Source organism: Drosophila takahashii, chromosome 2R, assembly GCF_030179915.1.
Source record: "Drosophila takahashii strain IR98-3 E-12201 chromosome 2R, DtakHiC1v2, whole genome shotgun sequence".
NCBI classification, from domain to species: domain Eukaryota; kingdom Metazoa; phylum Arthropoda; class Insecta; order Diptera; family Drosophilidae; genus Drosophila; species Drosophila takahashii.
This window is the reverse complement of record NC_091679.1, coordinates 42,256,566-42,275,353: the sequence shown is the minus strand read 5'-3', so window position 1 is coordinate 42,275,353 and position 18,788 is coordinate 42,256,566. Positions and strand designations below refer to the sequence as shown.

Genomic DNA, 18,788 nt, shown 5'->3' with positions numbered 1-18,788 from the left:
CTGCGATAACCTATCAGCCCACCACTAGCGTGGAAGAAGCGTCGTGAAAAAAGCCGCAAAATAAAAAAAGTCTGAAGGAAATTCGCGAAATTCTCGAACAAATCACGAGGAAAAGTGCTTGCGACGACGCCCCAAGATGAGTGGCGGCACCATGTTGTACGGCGGCGACGAGATCGGCGCCCTGGTCTTCGATCCCGGCCACCACTCCCTGCGAGTGGGCTACGCGCAGGAGGATTCGCCCAAGGCGGAGATTCCCTCGGTTGTGGGTATTGGAGCAGCTCCCGAGACCAATCTCGATCCGGAGACCAAGACGGACAACAATGCCACGCCAAATAGTGAGTTTCTATAGTCTCTAGACCCTAAAACACACCTAATCCCTCACCTAATCCCCGCCAGACGCTGACCAGCGCAAGTTCTATGTGGACACCAACTATGTGAATGTGCCCCGCTCCCAGATGGAGGTGCAGACCTACATGAAGGACGGCATGATCGACAACTGGGACCTGTTCGAGAAGGTCATTGACTACGCCTACGCCAATGTCATCCAATCGGAGCCGGAATATCACCCCGTCCTCTTCTCCGAGGCCTCTTGGAATGTGCGCAACAACCGCGAGAAGCTCACGGAGCTGATGTTCGAGAAGTACAATGTTCCGGCCTTCTTCCTGGTGAAAAACGCTGTCCTGGCCGCCTTCTCCAGCGGACGAGCCACCGCTTTGGTCGTGGACAGCGGCGCCACCCACACCTCGGCCGTTCCCGTCCACGAGGGTTATGTGCTGTCGCAGGCGGTGGTCAAGTCACCGCTGGGTGGCGACTTTCTCTCCCGCCAGTGCCGCCAGCATCTGGAGAAGCACGGCATCGATCTCTCGCCGGTTTATAAAATAGCCTCCAAGGATGTGGTCAAGGAGCGTGACAACGGGCGCTTTACGCTGCGCAAACTGCCCGAGAATTTGACGCAATCGTGGCAGAACTACATGCTGCAGCTGATGATGCAGGACTTCCAGATGAACGTGTTGCAGGTCCTGGAGAATCCCTTCGACGAGCGAGTGGCCGCCCAGATTCCAACGGTGCACTATGAGTTTCCCAATGGCTATCATCAGGACTTTAGCTCTGAGCGGTTTAAGATAGCCGAGAGTCTGTTTGACAACGCCATGCTGGGCGCTGGCCAACTGGCGTCCACCAGCGTGGGCATGTGCGATGCCGATGTGCGTCTGTCGCTCTTTGGCTCCGTTGTGGTTACGGGTAAAAATATATTCTACCCCTAAAAATATTTCTTTCTAAACAATTTCTATTCCCAGGTGGCAATACTCTGCTTCAGGGCTTCCCGGAGCGCCTGAATCGCGATCTGCAGCTGCGTGCCCCATCCAATACGCGCCTGAAAATGATTTCCGCCAATGGCAGCGTGGAGCGGAGATTCGGAGCCTGGATCGGCGGCTCAATCCTGGCCAGCATAGGCACCTTCCAGCAGATGTGGATTTCGTCGCAGGAGTACGAGGAGGCCGGCAAGAGCCAAGTGGAGCGCAAGTGTCCGTAAAGGCAGCGCAATCGAATTCCAATTTTAATTTTAAAGACGCAACTCTATGTAATTATATAAATGTGAACTTTTAAGTGTCCCAATTTATGGATTAGTTTTGCATATCTGTAGTTACATATGTATATTTCTACTGCGACGCCGTGGCGGACGTTACAGTTTCACATTTGAATGGAGTTTTTAGAGTGTTGGGCCGCCTGGTGTCCTCCGGATCCAATTCGTATGTAATGGATATGGAGTGGACTTTGGGCCCGCGCTTTTTGTGGAACTGCTGGTAGAACGGTGGAACATATATCTTGCGGCGAATCAGCGTTTCTTCGGTTATATCGTGGCACAGTTTTATAAAACGTCACATGGCCCCGGACATGGTGTTGTTGCAAACGCATTGCTGTAAAGATAGAGGTTCTCATAAAGTACTTTCTTTAGGGGTTCGTAATATCATGTTTTATCATAGTATGCCATAAAATTTCTGATTTGTTTAATTCAGTTCTATGTTTAAAAAAATGGAATGTTTTTCTAATTCATTTCGAATTGAATGAAATGAATGAATCATTTTTATCAGGGAACGAAAATAACTGTTATTGTAAATTTTTCATACAAAAAAATCACGCACTTAGAATGGTCCTAAAAATTTTTTAAATTCACCACAATTTTTATTAGCCATTGTAGTTTACAAATCCGTAATGATTTTTATTTTTTGATTTTTATAATAAAACTCAAAAAATAACTGTTATTTTTTGATTTTTATGAATAACAGTTATTCCCTTGACATTTTTGAAAAAATGAAATAATTAAAAAAAACATGATACCCGTGCTTTTTATAACTTACTAAAAGTTTGTTAAAAAAGGCAACCGCGCATATTTTATACCTATATTTTTTTAAAATTTTGTTTACCCACAAAATCGCCATAAATCAAGTTTGAGTTTTATTTTGATCACGACGAATAACTGTTATTTGTCAACTTTTATTATAAAACTCAAAAAATAACAGTTATTCTTTGAGTTTTACTTTACAAATCAGAAAATAACTGTTAAAGTGTGATTTTTAAAATAAAACTTATAACAGTTACGTTCCCTGATTTTTATAAATTGTTTGAACTTGCAAGAACCAAAAGTGTACAATTTTTAACAAATCAATCTTAACTGCTTAGAAAATAAAATGCATGTATATTTAATCACAAAATGATGGCTCTTTCTTCTTTAAAATAAATTGTCGCTAGAATTATTTCGGAATTCATGCCATTCTTTCATTCAATTCTATTAAACCAATTCTAATTACTTCATTTATATAAAACAAAAAATTTAAAATAATGCATTGAATCCATTCATGCAGGGCTCTAGTTCATATCCAAGCTCACTCACCTTGGCATTCAGTATGTCCTCCGACCAGTCCTCCTTGGCAATCCGGCCCACAGCGTTGACCAGGATCTTCTTTACCTTGATCACGTTCTCGGCAAAGGTGCGCAGGACATCCTGCACGTTGACACCCTCGCAGCCCATGCGCCAGCAGTCGTAGTCCGTGGCTATGGCCACCGATCCGTAGAGCAGACCGGCCTCCTTGGCCAAGACAACCTCTGGGCACGTGGTCATGTTTATGAGGTCGCCGCCCCACTGGCGGAACATGTGACTCTCGGAGCGCGAGGAGAAGCGCGGTCCCTCGATGGTCACAATGGTGGCCTTCTCGTGGGCGGGAATCTCCAGCTCCTTGGCCGCCTGGAGGAGGATGTTGCGGGTGCGTTCGCTGAAGGCCGGAAACATGGGCAAATGGCAGACGCCACGTGGACTTTGGGCCTTGCCGTCGTAGAAGGTCTGCAGGCGTTTCGTGGTCCTGTCGATGAAATCGTGCGGCACCACCAGGTTGCCCGGCTTGATTTCCTCGCGCAGGGAGCCACAGGCGGTGGACACAATCAAGTGGGTGCAGCCCACATCGCGCAGAGCCCAGATGTTGGCCCTGTAATTAACGTTTGAGGGCATAATGTCGTGCTTGCGTCCATGTCGCGCCAGGAGCACGCACTGGACTCCATTGATCTCGCCCTCGATCAGGGCATCCGATGGTTCTCCATAGGGCGTCTCCACCACGCGCTCCTGCCGCTGCTCCAGGATATCGGGGTCATCCAGCCCCGAACCGCCAATGATCCCAATCTGCGAGCGATTTATTTATAGCTTGGCATTGAAAAGAGCTTCCGCCATGAACTCACCTTGATCGGAAGGGGATCCAGATTGGTGTCTTTACACTTAATCGTAATCATGGCTAGCTACGGATTGTGGATTGTGCTTTTACAGGCTGCTGTGGCGGCGGTCTGGAGCAGAGTAAATTGTTCCGCTGATAGCGCACTGATAACTGTGTGTCTACACAGTAGGGTGCATGAGCCGCAAAAGCTCGGGCATGCTGGAAATGGCACTCAGTTCGTCGTTGTAGGTGTGTAATTTAACTATTTAATTTTTATTAAAAAATTTGTTTTAGTAGATTAGATATCTTTTTGGGACGAACTATCATATTCAAATGATCGTTACATTACCATAAAGTTTATTTCCTAAAATTTATTTTTCCTTTCGGATCATTTATTATTAAAAACTACACTAAAATGAATCAATTTTGTAAGATTAATCATCTTAGAAGGTACCAAATAAAGGTCTTAAATATTGAAAATATACATACATAAGTCGAATGCCGTTTAAAACAGTTTACTTAAAACTTAAAAATAAGTGTTAAAGCCCATTTGTCATTTTATATATAAAATAGGAATTAATTCAGAAAAGATGTTCAAGGATTAAAATGAATATTAAATTAAATGTTAATAGGCGTTAAACACCCCTACTGTAGGGTATCCTGGAGGCACAGCCAAACCTGTTATCGATTGCATTTATCGAATACCCTTTCCGAATCGAAGAAGAAGCACGAATGTAAACAGCTGGAGGTGTTGCACATGTGTTTCGGAACCGAAATCCTCCGCAACCAGGAGACGACGCAACTATGTACCACCTTGGACAGGATCTGCCTGGCAACGATGTGGACGACATCGAGGACCTGATATCCGCCGACGATGTGAAGCCACGAGAGCGCTACGAGAACAAGAAGAATGTGACGGTGCGCGCCAAGAAACGCATACAAATCCGGCCAGAAGCTGAGGAGGAGGCGGAGGAGAAACCAAAGCCCACGATCCACGAGAGCGTGATACCCGGCACCCAGAAGGTCTTCGTCAAGACCTGGGGCTGTGCCCACAACAACTCGGACTCGGAGTACATGGCCGGTCAGCTGGCTGCCTATGGCTACAAACTAAGTGGCAAGGAGGAGGCCGACCTGTGGCTGCTCAACAGCTGCACGGTGAAGAATCCCTCAGAGGACACGTTCCGCAACGAGATCGAGTCGGGCATGCGGAATGGCAAGCATGTCGTGGTCGCCGGCTGCGTCCCGCAGGGAGCTCCCAAATCGGACTACCTCAGCGGTCTCTCCATCATCGGTGTCCAGCAGATCGATCGCGTGGTCGAGGTCGTTGAGGAGACCCTCAAGGGCCACAGCGTCCAGCTGCTGCAGAACAAGAAGAAGGTCCACGGTCGCCGGGTGGCTGGAGCTCCGCTCTCTTTACCCAAAGTGCGCAAGAATCCGCTGATTGAGATCATATCCATAAATTCGGGCTGCCTGAATCAGTGCACCTACTGCAAGACCAAGCATGCCCGCGGCGATCTGGCCAGCTATCCGCCCGAGGAGGTGGTCGAGCGCGCCCGCCAATCCTTCGCCGAGGGATGCTGCGAGATCTGGCTGACGTCCGAGGATACCGGTGCCTATGGTCGGGACATTGGAAGCTCGCTGCCCGAGCTGCTCTGGCAGCTGGTGGAAGTGATTCCCGAGCACTGCATGCTGCGCGTGGGCATGACCAATCCACCTTATATACTGGAACACCTGGAGGAGGTGGCCAAGGTGCTGCAGCATCCCAGAGTCTACGCCTTCTTGCATGTTCCTGTACAGGTAAGATTCTATTTCTCAATCTAAATCTATAACTGGCTAATCTTTTATCATTTCTATTACAGAGCGGCAGCGACTCCGTGCTGGGTGAGATGAAGCGAGAGTACTGCCGGCAGGAATTCGAACATGTGGTGGATTTCTTAAGAGAACGCGTTCCCGGCATTACCATTGCCACCGACATAATTTGCGGCTTTCCCACAGAGACCGAGGCGGATTTCGAGGAGACAATGACACTGTGCGCCAAGTACCGATTCCCCAGTCTGTTCATCAACCAGTTCTTCCCTCGTCCGGGCACGCCAGCTGCTAAAATGGAGCGCATACCCGCGAATCTGGTGAAGAAGCGCACCAAACGACTCACAGATCTCTTCTACAGCTACGAGCCGTACGCCAAGAGAGTGGGTGAAATATACACTGTTCTGGTCACGGAAATCTCCCACGACAAGCTCCACTATGTGGGCCACAACAAGAGCTACGAGCAGGTGTTGCTGCCCATGCGGGAGAATCTTCTGGGCACTCGCGTCCATGTGCGAATCACTAGCGTCAGCAAGTTCAGCATGGTGGGCGAGATTTTGGATGACGAACGGGACTGGACGAGATGTGCCAATAAGCAGGAGGTCCAGATCCAAACCAGGAGTCGGGATCAGCTGATCCAGCGCTATGTGGGCATTGCTTTGGTTGTGGGAAGCCTGGCCTTCCTCATTCAGCTGCTCTTACGGCTCCTTTAACTACTCCAATAAAACAAGCTTTCGTTCCGAATTCATAATTTAAGTAACGCTTTGAACTTAACCTAGGATACATTAGAAACTTGATGGTTCCATAGTGGTTCCTCCTAGTACTCGTCGGAGGGTTCCGTGCCAAAGTAGCGATCGCCAAAGTTACCAATGCCGGGTATAACATAAAACTTACTATTAATCTCCGGATCCAGAGCGGAAGTAACAATTTTAACCTGTAAAAAAGAGAGATCAAAGTTAAAATCTATAGTTAAAGATATAATCTCCATCTCACCTTAGGGAAGGCATAGGCAATGGAGTGCACACCGATCTCGGCCATCAGCAGCGAGGCCAGGATGATGTTGTCCTCGGGCACATCGTGATCCAGCAGCACCCGAATGGCCATCATGGCCGCCGCTCCGGTGGCCACGGTCGCGTCCATCAGTATCACCTTGTAGTCTTTTATGTCTTTGGGCAGCCTCAGGTAGTAAAGCTCCGGCTCGCCGGTCTTCAGATTGGTCTGGATGAGGATTTTCCCGATGCGAATGTCCTTGCACACATCGCACACGGCCTGCTCCATGGTTTCACCGGCTCGCAGAATGGAGACGCCGCAGATTTTGCGCGATTCCATGCGTTTGCCCTCGTACAGAACGCCCTGTGGCGTCTCCACCGTGGTCTTCTTGAAGGGAAACAGACTGAGGGCATACTCGATGACCAGCCGAATGAGGCGCTTCGAGTAAAAGATGAACTCATCGCGGGACGTATTTCGGCAGCGGATGAACGTGTGCAGGCCCTTGATTTGGGGCGTGGGATGCAGCAGGTGCAGAGAATGTGGCATGGGCTGGTCCTTGTAGGAATTGGCCAGAGTTTCGCGCAGCTTGAAACCACGCTGGAAGAAGCAGAAAGAGATTAGCAAGGTTAATATAGGTTACTTATTAAAAATCCTCACCAGCTGGAGTTGTGTGTGCACGTGCTGGACGATGAGATGGATGGCCACCTTGTTCTCGCCGCCACGCGGCACAATGATATCCGCATGGGCCATTGTTGGAGCTATGTAATTGCAGTAAGAGGGCTTCACCATATTCAGGTATTGCTTCAGCACGCCCTTCAGGTCGCGTCCGCGCTGTGAGATGTCCCTGAAATGTAAAATTCATTTTATAATCCAGTCGGGGAAAGTCGAGAGCCCCCACACACCTTTTTAGCCGCCTGGCCAGGCGAATATCGGGATCTGTGTCCACAAAGATCTTCATATCCAGCAGTTTAAGTACCTCTGGGCTGTGGAAGGTAAGAATGCCTTCGAAGATGATCACATTCGCGCCGTACATCGTTTTCGTTTGGCTCTCGCGGCCATGTGTCACAAAATTGTAGACGGGAACTTCGACCTTGCGGCCCTCCTTCAGTTTGGTGAGCACATCCAGCAGCAGCTCGATGTCAAAGGCATCCGGGTGATCAAAGTTGTACTCGTTGATCAGGGCCTGTTCATGCTGTTTCTCATTTAGGATCTACGGGATAAAAGGGAAAGTTACTAAGGGTACTTAATTAGCTGATGATTATTTTCTCTCACCTTGTAGAAACAGTCCATGGATAAGAGTGTCACCCAGGGAACGTCCAGGCTCTCTATGATCTTCTCAGCCACTGTGGTCTTGCCAGAGGCACTTCCTCCGCAGATTCCTAAAGGACATTAAAGATATTAGAAATTGGAAACGTATGCGTAACTTGAATATTAACCTATGACGAAGGGTTCAACCTGCTGGCCGGCACAATTGTACCACGGCGGACGTCCGGCCGTGTAGATCGTGCGATTATTGGCGCGTATGATGCATTCGGACGGATTCGCGGTGGTGGTCTGGTTGCCAATGGATGTGGTTCGCTGCCTCCGGCCGGAACGTTTCAGAGGCGATTCCAAGGATGCTTTTGCAGGCACTGTAGTGGGCGAGGCTGGGCAGCAGTTGAGATCCCCGGGAAGGCCATTGCCCAGGTCGGCATATGGATCCACGTAGAGTTGCTCAGTGACATCCGAACGGTCATCGCTGCAAATAGTATATATACACAGATTAGTTAACGCTTACCGAATTCTTAACTCCCACCATATAACGATGACGTTGAGTACGAATAAATTAAGTGGAATTCAGTGATTAGCCACGATAAGGATTTTTATCACCAACCACGACCACTGATTAATTTCACAATAATTTTAAGTATTTTACGGGTACAGAAGTATAGATTACCAATTTTGTTAGTGAAATTACTACAGGGTAGGTAGGTATGGCAATGCAAGCTGTGCGCGGAGAGTTCAAGGATGCGTTATACTCACTGACCTACTCTACTTTAAAGGCCCCCTCCCCTTTCTCTACGTTTATTTACTCCCACACAAGCGCATGAGACCAGACGTATCGCCTACGTAAAATTAATCTACTGTTCAATATGTTCTATAAATATCCCAGTTACTTGAGGCCTTAATTGAATGGGATAGAAGATAACATTGCTGGTATTATAAGCTTAATTCTTATGGCATCGAATGAGAACAGATAATGGTTTATTATTATGGTCTTTTAATTAAAAATGTAGGTCTGGAGAAAGTATTGGATTTTTTATGGTAATTTTGCGATCTTGTATGAAATACAATATGAGCAACAGGGTGAATCAAGTTTTGTATGGTTAAATAAGTAAATGGTTAATACTTTAAACAATAAATTTAAGGTATTTCCCTTAAGTAGGTCAAAAATAAGGTATGGAAAATAATGATACAGATGAAATGTATACATTTTTGTTCAGATTACTGACACACCCTACATTCATTAATGTGCCATATCATAAATTTTTGCATATAGCATTATATTATGGTGGGGTATTTCCGCCATGTGCACTGCATAATGCTGACGTGACCCCACGATTCGGGAGGAACCGAATCCGGCCGTATTTGGCCATTAAAGTAATGCAGACTACTACTTGTGCCAAATACATAAAGAAACACACTCGATATACATTTCTGGGAAGAAGTAAGCAAGTAAAAGATGAGTACACAGGGGCAGGCAGACAAAGCCTGCTAGACGGTCCATCTTTTGGATGCCATGCTGCGTAGGCGCGTTCGTTGCACTCTCTCCTCTCTCTCTCTTTTTCCACCTTTCGCTGTATCTTCTGCTCTTTATTACTGTGCCAAAAAGAAATACAGCACACGGGAAGAAAAAAATGTATGTGATCTTATCAACTTTTTTAAGATTTTTTATCTGCATGATATTAAGATTGAGTTAATAAATTTACTATTTTACTAAAATAAATAAATTTAAATAATATATTTTGTTTAGGCCTTAAGATTTTAAATTTTATAAGGGTAAAAAAATTCCCTAATATTAAGTTCACTTTAAAGATTTTTTTATCTGCTTAATTGTGCTAATTATTTTATTTTTCGCTACTGAAATAAATCGCATGTTAGTCAAAAGCAGGTCGGAAATTATTCATTCAAGCCGGTTTTTCTCTCTGTGCAGGGCCAATAATCTGGTGACGCCAGAGGCGAGATTCCTCAGCATATTTATAGTTTTTGCACCGCATGATGAGAGAGGAGAGGTGAGGAGAGGAGTGGGAGAGCGCAGCGTTTGCCACGTGTGCTGTGCTCTTCCCGAGAAATCTAACAACAGGTTATGCCGCTCCAGGCGGGTGGGACAAGGACGGCAGCAGGACTCCGGGTGAGAGGCGATGGAGGATGCAGGACAGGATGTGCAGGGGGGAGGGGGAGCCAAGAGAACTCGGGAGTTGGCGAAAACCGATAGACGTGGCTTCTGTTTTGCGATCGCAGCCATGTTGGAGAATCGAGAGCGCACTTGCTGACGCTATCGTCTTTTCGTCATTTGTTGTTATTTGCCGAACCGCAGACTCGATAAACAATGTTAAACACAAAACGCTAGCGTTAATTAAACACTGGAAAACAGATAGATAGACAGAGACGGGGCGAAACGAGAGTGCTGGACAAACAAGCGCAACGCCAAAACAATTAGAATGGCGGTAAATGAGACAACAAAAACAACAAAGGGCACTCAAATACACACCGACAGATATATACATACATATATACTCATGCACAAATGAATGTATGCACATATATAATGGGAATTCGATTGGTTTTTTACGTTAAAAATGGGGGAAAATGCAATGAATTACATGTGACCATTGGTTTTGGCTGCTATAGCCTTAACCTTTGACTGCTGATGTGGTTGTTGTTGCTGCTGTTGGTGGGCGGCGATGGTTAGTAAACCGGCGGATGCGGCTGCAAATGCTGCGGTCGCTTTTGGCACATCGTTGCTGCTCTTGTTATTATTATTGTTGTTGTTGTTGTGGGCCGACTTGCTGCACAAAAACGTGATGCTGCTCATTTTTAGCCCGGTCTGGCAGTGATTTCGTGGGATCTCTCTGTCCGTCGGCGTGGGCGTGAGAATATTCAGCAGCAGAAGAACACAGAACGCAGAACCGGCGAGGCGATGGCCAAAATGGGTCACTCACTCACAATCACAATCACAGACGCTCACGCGAATCGCCGGCGGCGTGGATGGATCACATGTGATTTGGAGCTTTTATTTTCCTTACGCAGCGGTGTTCACCTTTTGCGTTGTGGCCCGGCATTCATTCGATAACTAATAAAAGCAAAATAAGCGGCGGAGGTGGAAGTGTAAGTGTGAGGTGAGCGGCGTTTGGCGATTGAATGGCATAAAAAAGTGTTAAAGCAGCTAAGGTTAAAAAGCTGCGCTGCCGTTGCCGTTGCCTCTGCCGGCGTCGTCTCCGCTTTGTTGTTGTCGCCTGCCTTCGGCTAGAGGTGGGCGCGTGACACGAAGTGTTTGTAAATTATTATACTGCTTTTTATAGCAAAAAATTACTGAAGAACTTTAGTAAATAAATTGTTTTTTTTTATATTTTATTTAATTTAATTTTGAAGTCAAAAATAATTTATGTAAGTGGGCGATAGAATTTAAAATCCACAAATCATATTAACTGCAAGTGCAACCGTTAATCACATCCTGCTCACGCGCCCATCTCTAGCTCGTAACTGTTCTCGCAGGGGGTTCGCTTCGCTTTCTCGCTCTCTCCCCCCGCTCCCCTCGTCAGTCCCTCTCGCTCACTCCTCCGATCCGATGCAACCGGCGACTATATCGAAATTGAATTTATCACATGCCATGCGTGCGTGTATTGGTGTTTTGCGAACGCAGCCCAGCGGGAACATTCCTCTGGAAAATAACATATTTTCAAGAGGTTTCTCCATACAAGCGGAAGGGACAAAACCTCATTCACCCCTTACATTTCTTCCGTCTCTGGTTTCAAAATACACGGGGGTGACACAAAAAGTAAGGGGGAAATGAGGTTTCTATGTGGTTTTCCTAGGGAATTTACATTTTCCCTACACCGTCGCCTGCTGAAAGAAACAGGATTTCCAACACTTTCTGCTAAAAGGAACAGGATTTTCAGCACACAAAGAACCACCTTCTCACTTTCCCGGTGGGAGCCCAGCGGGAACATTCCTCTGGAAAATAACATATTTTCAAGAGGTTTCTCCATACAAGCGGAAGGGACAAAACCTCATTCACCCCTTACATTTCTTCCGTCTCTGGTTTCAAAATACACGGGGGTGACACAAAAAGTAAGGGGGAAATGAGGTTTCTATGTGGTTTTCCTAGGGAATTTACATTTTCCCTACACCGTCGCCTGCTGAAAGAAACAGGATTTCCAACACTTTCTGCTAAAAGGAACAGGATTTTCAGCACACAAAGAACCACCTTCTCACTTTCCCGGTGGGAGGCCCTATGCCATTTTCCCAGCATTTATTTATATTGCGTGTTTAGGGGCCCCACGATGTACATATGTACGCACATATGATGAATGGCTTGGAGCACATGCCCGCTTATATACATACATACGGTATGTATGTGCGTATCACATTCTAATGACTTTTGTTGGATTTTCACACATTACTTTCGGCCGTGCGTGAATTAACGCGGCATTAAAAAGTCGTTCGTTACCTGTCGGAGCTGGCGGAACTCGATGGGTTGTAGAACTTGATTTGCTTCACAGACATTGCCAGAATTGAGATTGCAGCAGCAGCAGCAGCCAGTTGCAGCGATTAGAAAAAAACACGCGGTGATTTATTTCGTCGTGCCTCTCCCTCTCCCAGCAAGTGACTGATTCGGTTTCTAAAAGCATTGCGTTGAAAAACGTGCGCGCTGGGGAACCCGTATGTATATGTATGGATGCCCGGGTGTAAGTGGTCGCCTAGGCGGCTAATTGTCAGCTGGGGGAAATTCATTGGGGCGGTGGAACGCTAATTTGATTGTTTATCTTCATTTGATGCTGTCATTGAGGCATTTATTCGTATGTTTTGGGGCCAATTCAATTCGATTCGCAAGGCGCTCAGCTGTTCGATTGGGGTCTGCGCCAGTGTTGCGAAACGCAGCTTTGATTTATCGAATGTCCCGAATGTCAATAACTAAGAGTTGGGCGGGCTAAGGAGATTCTGTCGTTACAGTAAAATAAAATATATAAATTTATTCAAAAAGTTAGAAAGCGCCTCGACGAAGAGTATTCTTTGCCGAACGATATCAGTGGTCTTAAAAACTTAAGTATTTTGGCCAAATAAGAAGATGATAAGAAGATATGCATATCGAGCTCTAAGCTGAATTTCCAGTTAGTTCGAGTTCAAGCCAGGAAAGGAGTTATTAATTTACCAAGGATTTTAAAATACACTGCTTGGATTCAAATGCAAGTATTAATATCGACAAATGTACAAAAGGTAATATTTGCACGCTTATTTTATCTGATCGGCAATTCAAAAATGTGGTGAATACCCTTAATACTCGATATCATAATCGGATATGGTGACATATCAGGAGGATGTCTCCGCTAAGTCAGCGAGTACAAACTCCTGCCCTTCCAGAGTGACCGTCTGTAAATATCGAACAATCATCGCCTCCTGGCTCCCATCCCTAGTCGACGGACCAGAGAGACGCAACAATATCCAATATCTCCGAACTTGGTCGAGTGTTTTTCAGCTCGCAATTGATAATATGCCGTAGGTGGGGCCCAGCGGATCGTGAGCAGCAGCAGCGCGATGGCCTACATCAACATCGCCGAGTGGACGCCCGACCAGGTCACCGACTGGATCAGAGGTAACTAAAATTCGAGGTCAAGGAAAACGCAGCTGGGAAAGAGGAAAAAGAAAAAAGTGCATCTCGCAGCCACTGCCCCAAAAAGCAGCAACAACAACTGCAGAGATAGTGCAACAAGAAATTCCGCTTTGTTCGAGGTTTTAACAGTATAATTATGTTTTCCCAGGTCTGGATGAGTCCATGAAGGGGTATTTGTACGAGTTCTCCAAGCAGGAGATCGGCGGTCGGGCCCTGCTTAATATTCGACCCTACGAGCTGGAGAATCTGGGCATGCTGCGCATTGGCCATCAGGAGATCGTGCTGGAGGCGGTGGAGAACCTGAGGAACTTTGTGAGTACCCTCTATACTTATAAACCCCTAAACAACCTAACAAACCCCCTAATCCCTGTAATCTTCCAGCACTATCACCTGAAAAACGACAATCTACAGTTCATGGCTTTGCATGTGGCCACTGCAGCGGGCAATCTGCATCGCGAGCTGGCCAGGAATCATGCGGAGAGCACCAAGATCGATACGCGGATACTGCACGATATCACCCGAACGATAGCTACGCTAAAACCGCTGGTGGGCAGCCTGGAACGAACGCCCTTTCGCAAACAGGAAATGTACCGCGAATACTGCGGCAATGTGCTCAAATGCGGCCTGGAGCTGGCCACCATAGCGCATCGCGATAGGTTCGCCCTGCAGCCGGTGCCGGCGATTCGTCAGTCGGCGGAGCGACTGGAAAATCTGGCCAATTTCGTCATCCAGGACATTTCCGATCCCATGGTCCTGCAGCCCGCCTCCTTGAACCTGGTGACGCTAAAGAAGCGCGAATCCGAGCTGGGTTTCAACATAGAATCCAGCTATAATGGTATTCACCGCGTCACGGACATCAAGTACAATTCACCTGCTCACAATTCGGGAAAGATCGAAGATGGCGATGAGATTGTGCAGATCAATTATCAAACTGTGGTGGGCTGGCAGCATCGCACGGTGCTGGAGCATCTGAGGGAAGCGCTGCCCGATGTGGTGCTTACGGTGAAAAAGCGACCGAAGCATACGAAGATGTTTGGCCAGATCTACATGCAGCCTTACAGGTTGCCCAGCAAAAAGAGGAACATGGCCAACCGCTGGGCAGAGCAGATGCCGAGTCCCAGGACTGCTTTCCTCACTTTGGATACCGATCCAATGGCAACGGGTGGAATGGGAAGCGTACCGACGAATCCCAGCAAATCCCTAAGCAGCGAGAAGCGTGAGCTGACCAAGGTGACAAACCCAGTTTCCTCGGCTTCCGATTCCGATTCCAGCTGCAGTGATATTCCCACGCCCACGGATCCCAAGCTGGCAGCCCGTGAGATACGTTTGTACTACCCCAAACCAAGGGCTCTGCTGCAGCGGAGAAACACCATTTGTGGGGATGAGTTTCTGAGCCTGAAACACTCGGATTTGGTGGTTCCCTCATGGCACGAACGAAAGCCAGGCGTTGGCTCGCCCGCCAATTGCGATCCCAGCTCACCCAGCATTCGCGACAAGTCGATATCCTTTGGTTATGGCCTGGAAATTGCCCCGCGACCCACCACTTGCATTGGAATCACCGGCGATACGTCGACGGACAGGGGAAAGCGGATGTTCCATGAGGTGCGGAAGCTAAAACAACTGACGGAGGACTCGCAGCGCGAATTCCTCGTGGATCGCTACAAGCCCGGCGTCAGCAAAGTAGTAAGATTCGATGCCAAGGAGGATTATGTGATGAAGAACGAAAAGTTCATCTGCAATGTGGAGAACACCATACTGGAGACCTTCGAGCCGATTCCCTTTGCGGACGAGGGCGACGAGGATGCGCTGGAAACGCTGCGCAACTGCAAGACGGAGAATGCGGAGGAACTCCTAGAGGCCATTAATCAGGCCAGCAAAGGTCAGGATTTGCCCCTGGCGGAGGCGGTTAATATGCCGCTCCTGAATCGAAGGGGCCGCTTGGACAAGAGTCACAGTACTCCAGCCTATGATAATTCAGGCGAGGAATCGGATACGCCGCCTGCAATTGAGCCCAGAAAGGAGTTTCTGCTTGTCACGCCGCCGGCACCGCCACCGCGACCCAGGAAACCAAGGGAAATGGTGCCGCCACCGCCACCGAAACCCGCTAGCATGCAGCCAGCTTCTAGCACAACCAGCATTTCCATTCCCGTACCATCGGCTGACTCCTCAGAGATTAGTGAGCTGCACACGCCCAGCAAATCGAGAACGCTGACCCTGAAAAAGAAGCACTCGCTAATGGCCAAGCGGCGGAATACGAACCTCAAGCTGCTGCCCACGGGAGACATTCAGGGTCACCTATACCGCCGCAAAAAGAACCATCGCGGGGTGACCTACTGGGCCAAGATATATTTCGTGATGCTGGACACCATTCTCTACGGATTTCGCAGCAAGCAGAGTACGAGTGCCAGCCTGGTGATCTTTTTGCCGGGATTCACAGTTTCCCTGGCCAAGGAAGTGCACTCCAAGCCGCATGCTTTTAAAGTTTACCATACAGCGAAGAGCTTCTACTTTGCGGCAGAGTCGTTGAATGCGCTTAATCAGTGGGTGGACTTTTTGCGCCAGGCGTCGCTCAAAGTGCCACCTAATTCGGCTTCCAAAAGCGGTGGCGATCTTAAGGATCTGTATTCCGAAAACGATAGCTCCGGCGAGGAAAACGATGCGCTCGTCACCCAGAACCTGAGCACTCCCTCGCCGCAGGGCAACAAGGAGGCGGTGTCCATGTCAATGGTGCTCTCGGGTGGCACTCCTCCCTCTTCAGCGCCTATAAAACATGAACGCGGCTACCTGGATTCGTTTAGGAAGTTTACGAACACTTTTAAGAGCAGTGCGGCCAAACCCTCGAGCGATATTCCCGTGCCCACGGAGCAGTATCGTAGCTATAGGAAAGTGCCCGGTGGAAGCTTTGGCATTCAGATAGGAGCCAATACCCCGGGCTACCATGACCCAGCCATGCCGCCCACGCAGATACCACCTCTGCTAGGGCCCAAACTATCCCGCAGTTCAAGCCGCAGTTCGGTGGTCAGCGGCACAGAGTCGGCCGCCTCCATTCTGGGTCCGCCCACCTCGCCGGCGCCCACCACGCCCACAACGACTTCCCTGCAGCAGCAGCAGAGCAGCAGCACCGAGGAGAGTCCCAGCCAGAGTCCCAGCAGCAAGTCGAGTCTGAAGAAGGCGCCGTTCAACTTTCTGCACGCCTCGAATCCGAATTTGGTGGAATTCGATTTCCACACCTCGAAAACCCTGCTGCCCAAGATGTCGGTGGGCAGCACGTTGGATCATGGCCACAATACCCAAGGCTTTGTGACGCTCAAGGATCTGATGCTGCGCAAACAGGAGGAGGAAGCCCAGGAGATGTACAACAATCGGGTGCACTTGGGCGTGGAGAAGCACAAGCATGCGAGAACGGAGTCGACGGCCAGTCAGCAGAGCTCCCTGAGCAGCAGCTTGGTGAAGCCGCTGGAGAAGCTGCCCAAAATACAGAGCGTTAGTCTGCCCAAGACGCCGGACTACGAGATTAGCTTCAAGCCGGACGATGAGAGCATCAAGCGGACGCGAACCAAGGAGGGTCAGAAGCTGCGCGACTTTGGCTACGAGCTGATTAGCGGCGATGAGCCGCCATCATCATCGAGTAGCCATCATCAGCAGCAGCAGTTGCAGCAGCATTTGCAGCATCATCAGCATTTGCAACAGCAACATCAGCAGTTGCAACAGCAGCAGCCCAGCAAGACGAAGCACTTTCTGCGCTCCCAGCAGCTGCAGCTCTCCAGCTTCCTGCACAAAACCAGCTCCGGTTCAGGGGCAGATCAGAAGAAGTCGAAAGGAAAGTCGAGCAGCGATCGGAGGTTTCCCTTCTCCAAACACTCGACGGGCTCCTCGGGCAGTGCAATGACCATGACGCTGCCGCTGAACAAGAAATCCAAATCAAATCACGCATTAGATGGAGGCGGAGGAGGCAATGGAATGGCCATCATAAACCCCGGCAGCAGCATCAAGAAGAGCCAGACGTACAATCAGGATTTGCGCGACAAGATTGTGGGCACCAAGTACGATGCGCATCGCAAGAACTCGGCTCCTATAGCAATCCTTTCGAAGCTCTCGATTTCGAGTGGAACGCCGGCGAAGCCCTCCAAGGAGAATCGATTCCTGGGTTCCCCACTGCTGCATCGCACGCTTTTCGGTCATCATCATCATCAGCAGCAGCAGCAGCAGTTAGTTACTCCCCCGAGCAGCGCGGATCCGGATGGCGATCAGGAGATCTTCAGCCAGATCACTTTGCCCACGCAGAATCAGGCGGGCTATCGCAGCTACCGGGGTCCCGGCATAGTGACCACTTCGACCACGAATCTCTGCTCATCGGAGGGACTGCAGCCGCCTTTGCCGCCAGCTCCGCCGCCTCCGGTGATGGCTAACAGGCAAAGGGAGGAGGAACCTCCAGCGGAAGCTGCGACATCAACGGAGAGTGGAGCAGCCACTCCGAAGGTCTCCAGCTCGGGTTCAGTGGACTCCAAGGCAGCCACGCCGGATTATCCCAACATGAAGTGTCCGCCTGTTTTCGAGCCGGAAATCTATTCGCTCAGCGACAACAGCTTGTCGCGTTTAATGATGCGGCAGCCCAGCAGCAGCGGAGGAGGCGCCACCACCTCCACCACCAGCAACAACAACAATAATAACAACACCAACAACAACACCAACAGCAGTCCCAGTGGCAGCGAACACCAACATCAGACCTAGAAACTTAAATCTAAAAATCTAGTTGTGTGATGAAAACTATTGTGAATGCTCGCGGGGATTAGCCCCCGTTTACTTATGTATTTATACACACGCATATATAGAGATATATATATTATATAGCGATATTCTATAGGTTTATACAACTTGTTCATTTTGATCGTCTTCCCTGTCTTCACACGCATTACCTGCAATTCGCAATCCGAAATCCCAATCCCCCCACTTAGATTGTAAATGTTAATCTGCCTTATTTGCATTGTATTTCGGTTCTAGGCAAAATGTTCTACACACATGTATCTATCACAAAACAATGGATTATATAGCAAAAAGAGAAGTAAACTTAGAAAGTCTGTGCGCGCATCGATTTATGATTTGCCTTTGTACGCGATTAACCAAGTTAATCCGAGCTGTTTGATTTGCTCAACTGTTTGTGTCTAGAGTGCATGTACCATATTACATAGATTGTGCGAAACGAGATATTATCGTAGCGGTTTCCAGCGACGCCAATGGAGCCACAAATGTTGTAGCGAATAATAAAATATATATATACACAATTACACGAAATATACATGCATACGAATAAAGTCAACTGTATATAATGAAAAGGAGGAGTTTTTGAGGGGGGAAAAGGGTTCTGGATCCGATGGTATTTTGTTGTAAAATGCACTTAAGATAGTTTAAATATTACTAGATTT

The 18,788-nt window shown here is 48.2% G+C and overlaps 5 protein-coding genes across 7 annotated transcripts; 3 read left to right on the top strand and 2 right to left on the bottom strand.

Moving 5' to 3' along the window:
• Positions 1-21: 21 nt before the first annotated feature.
• Positions 22-1,618, top strand: Bap55 (Brahma associated protein 55kD). Its single transcript, XM_017139122.3, has 3 exons — positions 22-335; positions 397-1,239; positions 1,296-1,618. The coding sequence occupies exons 1-3, from the start codon at positions 137-139 to the stop codon at positions 1,529-1,531; spliced, it is 1,278 nt and encodes a 425-aa protein (XP_016994611.1). The 5' UTR covers positions 22-136; the 3' UTR covers positions 1,532-1,618.
• Mtap (Methylthioadenosine phosphorylase) lies at positions 1,581-3,901 on the bottom strand. Its single transcript, XM_044393002.2, is given in 3 exon segments — positions 1,581-1,916; positions 2,891-3,670; positions 3,727-3,901. Coding segments are annotated over 3 exon segments (1,089 nt in total). The 5' UTR covers positions 3,778-3,901; the 3' UTR covers positions 1,581-1,658.
• Positions 3,902-4,409: 508 nt separating this feature from the next.
• Positions 4,410-6,260, top strand: LOC108058946 (threonylcarbamoyladenosine tRNA methylthiotransferase). The gene is made up of 2 exons (XM_017143944.3): positions 4,410-5,495; positions 5,558-6,260. Exons 1-2 carry the CDS (start codon positions 4,503-4,505, stop codon positions 6,215-6,217), a joined length of 1,653 nt encoding a protein of 550 aa, XP_016999433.2. The 5' UTR covers positions 4,410-4,502; the 3' UTR covers positions 6,218-6,260.
• l(2)k01209 (lethal (2) k01209) lies at positions 6,237-12,368 on the bottom strand. 3 transcript variants are annotated; one of them, XM_070213479.1, is made up of 8 exons: positions 12,205-12,343; positions 10,358-10,827; positions 7,931-8,232; positions 7,767-7,873; positions 7,397-7,704; positions 7,152-7,338; positions 6,498-7,091; positions 6,237-6,438 (listed from the first exon to the last, which is right to left on the bottom strand). In XM_070213479.1, the coding sequence occupies exons 2-8, from the start codon at positions 10,567-10,569 to the stop codon at positions 6,322-6,324; spliced, it is 1,827 nt and encodes a 608-aa protein (XP_070069580.1). In that variant the 5' UTR covers positions 10,570-10,827; positions 12,205-12,343; the 3' UTR covers positions 6,237-6,321. The 3 variants fall into 3 exon arrangements, with proteins under 3 accessions (XP_070069580.1, XP_016999432.1, XP_016999431.2); XM_017143943.3 differs by lacking the exon at positions 10,358-10,827 and having other exon boundaries at positions 12,205-12,368; XM_017143942.3 differs by lacking the exon at positions 12,205-12,343 and having other exon boundaries at positions 10,358-10,911.
• A 786-nt stretch (positions 12,369-13,154) lies between these two features.
• Positions 13,155-18,698, top strand: cnk (connector enhancer of ksr). Its single transcript, XM_017143948.3, has 3 exons — positions 13,155-13,347; positions 13,514-13,677; positions 13,747-18,698. The coding sequence occupies exons 1-3, from the start codon at positions 13,290-13,292 to the stop codon at positions 18,094-18,096; spliced, it is 4,572 nt and encodes a 1,523-aa protein (XP_016999437.2). The 5' UTR covers positions 13,155-13,289; the 3' UTR covers positions 18,097-18,698.
• Positions 18,699-18,788: the final 90 nt, after the last annotated feature.

Coding starts and splice junctions, on each gene's coding strand:
- Bap55 (XM_017139122.3), top strand. CDS start 137: ATGAGTGGCGGCACCATGTTGTACGGCGGCGACGAGATCGGCGCCCTG. Junction 336..396: donor CAACAATGCCACGCCAAATA/GTGAGTTTCTAT, acceptor AATCCCCGCCAG/ACGCTGACCAGCGCAAGTTC. Junction 1,240..1,295: donor TGGCTCCGTTGTGGTTACGG/GTAAAAATATAT, acceptor TTCTATTCCCAG/GTGGCAATACTCTGCTTCAG.
- LOC108058946 (XM_017143944.3), top strand. CDS start 4,503: ATGTACCACCTTGGACAGGATCTGCCTGGCAACGATGTGGACGACATC. Junction 5,496..5,557: donor TCTTGCATGTTCCTGTACAG/GTAAGATTCTAT, acceptor TTTCTATTACAG/AGCGGCAGCGACTCCGTGCT.
- cnk (XM_017143948.3), top strand. CDS start 13,290: ATGGCCTACATCAACATCGCCGAGTGGACGCCCGACCAGGTCACCGAC. Junction 13,348..13,513: donor GGTCACCGACTGGATCAGAG/GTAACTAAAATT, acceptor ATGTTTTCCCAG/GTCTGGATGAGTCCATGAAG. Junction 13,678..13,746: donor TGGAGAACCTGAGGAACTTT/GTGAGTACCCTC, acceptor GTAATCTTCCAG/CACTATCACCTGAAAAACGA.